This window comes from Periplaneta americana, chromosome 16 (assembly GCF_040183065.1).
Source record: "Periplaneta americana isolate PAMFEO1 chromosome 16, P.americana_PAMFEO1_priV1, whole genome shotgun sequence".
Lineage (NCBI taxonomy): Eukaryota > Metazoa > Arthropoda > Insecta > Blattodea > Blattidae > Periplaneta > Periplaneta americana.
Genome location: NC_091132.1, coordinates 170,060,652 through 170,065,291, shown reverse-complemented (window position 1 = coordinate 170,065,291; position 4,640 = coordinate 170,060,652). Strand labels below are relative to the sequence as shown.

At 30.8% G+C, this 4,640-nt stretch overlaps 1 protein-coding gene across 2 annotated transcripts in view; it reads right to left on the bottom strand.

The window, feature by feature from the left end:
* LOC138691896 (short-chain dehydrogenase/reductase family 16C member 6-like) overlaps window positions 1-3,708 on the bottom strand; it is a 215,359-nt gene extending 211,651 nt beyond the window's left edge. Inside the window, exon 1 of one of the 2 annotated variants that reach the window (XM_069814482.1) lies at window positions 3,552-3,708. In XM_069814482.1, the coding sequence (XP_069670583.1) occupies window positions 3,552-3,686 (135 nt within the window). In that variant the 5' untranslated portion in view covers window positions 3,687-3,708. The remainder of the gene's footprint in view (window positions 1-3,551) is intronic. The other variant, XM_069814483.1, reaches the window with a different exon arrangement.
* Between the last annotated feature and the right edge of the window lie 932 nt (window positions 3,709-4,640).

Sequence of the window (4,640 nt, the reverse complement as noted above, 5' to 3'; positions counted from 1 at the left end):
AACCAGCTAGCGTGCGGCATTGTCAACTTAGGAGTCATGTTAACAGGATAGGGATGTACAACAAAAGAATGCGATCGTTCAAAAAATACATTAATTTGGAGATTTATAACAAATAGACGATTTTGGCGTACTCCTACAAATATTGAGATAGAATTCTGTGGACCTTTACAAACTATTAATAGATTATTATGGAATTGATATCAGATTTAAACACTGATTTTCATAAATTTAATCATAACTAGTGACTTGTGCAGCAAATGCTGCAAACTAAGTTCATTAAACGTTCAAATGAACATTTTTCAGATTTATTTTCAGTGAAGAATAGCAGACATTCTGAAAGTTATTTGCTTCCGTAATATTGAAAGATACTCTCTCTCGAGCCAATACTGAAGAGAACCACGCATATAAATATCTACACCACACCGCCATTAAATATATGAAAAAGACTCAACCCCACTTGATGAATAACACTTAAAATATTTGATTTATAATAATATTATTATCTTACGTAAGTTTTATAGCTTTCAGTAACATATACTATATATACTATATAGCCGCCACTCTGTAAAATATAGAAATCAAAACCTAATTCAAGTTATTCTCTACATCTACTTATATAACCCCAAAACGTTTCACTTTCATATCATCAATAGCATTAATATGTATAATTATTAACTACAATAATATTTCATTTCTAATGGTAATAATGCCATCAAACCACCTCAAGTTTTGTAGTTTTTAATATCCAATACACAGCTGTACCCAGAAAATTACACACCACAGAATCGAACCTGTAAATTATTTTTAGTAAGTTAAGTTTTTAATAACAAATTTAATTTGAGCTCTAAATATGTCAGCATTCTTGCAGATCATGACCTTCGTGTAATATTGTTTATTGTAGTGTGTGTTTTGTTTTATTCTGAAAACTACTATTTTTTTGAAAAACTTTGAGTTCCAAGCTTCAAAATGAGGGGTTATTTATTAAAATCCGTTCAGCCGTTTTCCCGTAATTTCCATTACCAGTTCAAATTATATATACATAGATATTATACATTTTTCACAGTGTACTGTTTGTGTCCTTATTTAGCGCAAATTAGCTTCTGTCAAAAATTAATGCCATTAATAATTATTTTTCAGAGATAGGACACAAAGTTACTTCTAACATTAATAAGTCAAATTTTAACTCTTCTCTACAAAATGAGACACAAGATGAACATTTAGCTTCCTCCATGTTTATTTTCCCTGTAACTGAAGATGAAATTATTATTTTGGTTAAGAAGTTAAAAAATAATGTTGCTCCTGGTATAGATGGAATTAAGAATAATACTTTCAAAATTATTGTCAAATATATATTAAAACCCATGGTTCATATTTTTAACTTATGTTTTGTGTAAGGTATATTCCCAGATGTTTTGAAATGTGCCATAGTAATTCCAATATACAAATCTGGAGATAAAAATAATTTAAATAACTATAGACCTATATCTTTACTTCCAACATTTTCCAAATTGCTTGAAAAATGTTTAAAGAATAGATTAATAAATTATTTAGAAAAACATAAAATCCTCTCTAAAAATCAGTTTGGTTTCCGCAATAATATTTCTACTGATGATGCTCTTATTAATGTTACTGGAAAAATTATCAATGAACTAGATATCGGAAACAAATGTTTGGGTATTTTCTTGGATCTACGGAAAGCTTTTGACACTATCAATCATAATTTACTTTTGGACAAACTACATACTATTGGAGTTAGAGGCATAGTTTTAAAATTATTCAAATCATATTTTAGTAACAGAAGGCAAATGACCAAAATTGAAGATCAATTTAGTGAATACAAATATATTGATATAGGTGTACCGCAAGGAACAATTTTGGGACCTATTTTATTTCTAATATATGTTAATGATCTGCTAAATATAAATTTAGAAAAATTTAATGGATCTATTGCGGATGATACAGTAGTTATTTTCAGTGGTTTTTCTTGGCAGGAAGCATATAGAAATGCTAATATAGGTGCTAACATTGTTAAAAAATGGCTTAATTCCAACTTCCTTTCTTTAACTATATCTAAATCAACTTTAGTTCCTTTTTCGTTAACAGCTGCCAGTGTTCAAAATTTAAAATTTAGCGATAAATATAGACTAATAATACACAGTGAAAATTGTTTAGATCCCAAAAGTTGTAAATGTCCACCTTTGAAAGAAGCCACGTATGTCAAATATCTGGGTATCATTATTGATCAGAATTTAAAATGGCCTCATCACATTACTTATCTTTGTAAGAGGCTTCGTAAAACAATTTATAAATTCGTTAATCTTCGATGCTACTTACTTATTAGAGTTCTACGAAATGTTTATTTGGCCATTATTCAGTCTATCATTCAATATGGTATAATTGTTTGGGGTGGAAGTACAAAAATTAATCTTAGTCCGTTAAATTTACTACAAAAACGAATAATTAAAATTTGTTTGAAGAAACGTTTCGATTATCCAACTAAATTAATTTATTCTGAATTTAATGTATTTAATATTGAACAAATTTATAAGTATACGCTGTTAACATTTTATCATAAAAATCGTAATGTTTGTATTACAGACACACAATTATGACACAAGACGAAATATTAATTCAACATTAGTAGAACCTAAATGTCTCACATCTGCTGGTCTAAAGCATAGCATAAATTTTGGCCCTCGGTTGTACAATGCTTTAACTAAATTACACGCAGAACTTCTTACATGTAACCCACTAACATATAACAAGAAAATTAGAAACGTGTTAATATCTTCAATTTGATTAAATAAATTTATAGCATATGTGTATGAATTAATCAACCTATATTATATTTGTATTCTATAATTTTGAAATATATATTAGTCCTACTTTTCACGTGCGATATTATTCTTCTCTAGTGTTAATATTATATTATATAATTCCATTGCCGCTGTAATTATATTTTAGTTCCTATTTTATTTTACTTATTTATTTATATTATTATTATTTTTTATTTTAATATTATATCTGAACTGCGACCGAGCACGAGCGCTGCTCATTCGGTCTCAAATTTTGTTAATACTACTGTATCTTCTTTTTATATTGCTTGTATGATTTTATTTGTATTTCTGTTTGTTTGTTTTGTAATTATATTTCTTTATTCTGTATATTTGAATTTAAATAAAATAAAAAAAAATAAAAAAAAATGTTATCTGTGAAGCAAACGTGTTCCGGCATGGTGAAGCACGTGTTTTACGTTCTCTGCGGAAAGCGAAAGTCAATCTTATTTGAGTGCATGTTAAATTATTTTTAGTTAGAGCTGTGCATGTCTTTCGAATAACGGTTAAAGAAAATAAACTAATATTATTTGCAACAGAAGTTAAAAGAGAATTCTTACGAAACGCTTAAAATTTATAGTGAGAAAGTAATGCATCAAGAGTTGGTACGATTGTGTGAAAAGAAGTTGTGCTACACATTACGCTTGAAGTCCTATTTCTTGAAAACTGAACAGTCCCACAAACCTGAGAAAGAACAACAGAGATATGAACACTCACCTGGGAACACGGAGGAACCAGTTGTTCACTACACTGACCACGGCACGGCGCGATGTTGTGCTCGCGACAACCGGCGAGGAACTGAAGGCACAGCCGAGCTACACTGACCTTCGCTTTCCTCACACGCGGCCACATCCCGACCTGGCTCTGCAAGGAACTGGAGACTTTGCTGTCCAAGTTTGTTGCATTAACCTAACCTTCCACAGGGCGCCCAGTTCTGGGACACGAGCTGCGCATGTTAGACTCTTCTCAACATTATTTATTTATTTATTTTCTTCATATGGTGGCGTTAAGGCCATCAAATCTTCCCTGATACACCAACATAAATAAAAAGTACAAAAATAAATGCGAGCGAAGAAGTAAATATCTGAAACAAATGCAACACGAACACAAATACAACAATAGAGGAGAAAAAAATCCAGAGAGAAAATCATAGCATTGGTAATGTTATCAATAAAAATGTAGCAGTATATTGGCTAATATAGTTGGTGGTTAAGAAACTGAACATCTATAGATAAGTAAATGATTGTGCAAATTTGGATAGAATCAAAACGGTTTTATTCGCCAGCGCTGTTCATGACTTGCAAACTGCTCCAAAGCGTATTTTGCATTTCCAAACACTTGAGTCAGCAAAATTCTTTAGTGGACTTCTATCTTGGGGATTTTATCAGATGGTGTTTTATTGTTGTCCACATGCCTTTGCTAATCTAATTTTATATTCTCAGCGTTAGCGATGGGTACGTAAAAATCTGAACGTTAGAATTAAGATTCATTGCTTAAAAGATTTGGTGGCGGACACCCGAGTGCGTTCAGACCATTCTACCAAAAGAATTTTTCAATAAGCCAAAGTTAACAAGCCAGGGTTAGGTGTGAGGTTATAAATATATATATTGATAGTTTTATTACACACTTCACACTTTCTGTGTAAAAATATTCATACTTTTATAATAGTTTATTTGAAACAAGATATAATGTTACACTTCATGGTACGAGTCAGTTTCTAGGGAACGAGAGAAGGGACGAATGGCGAGTGCACAACGTTATAAAACAATTAATAAAGAAATAACATCAGATTTGTAACGAGGGGCA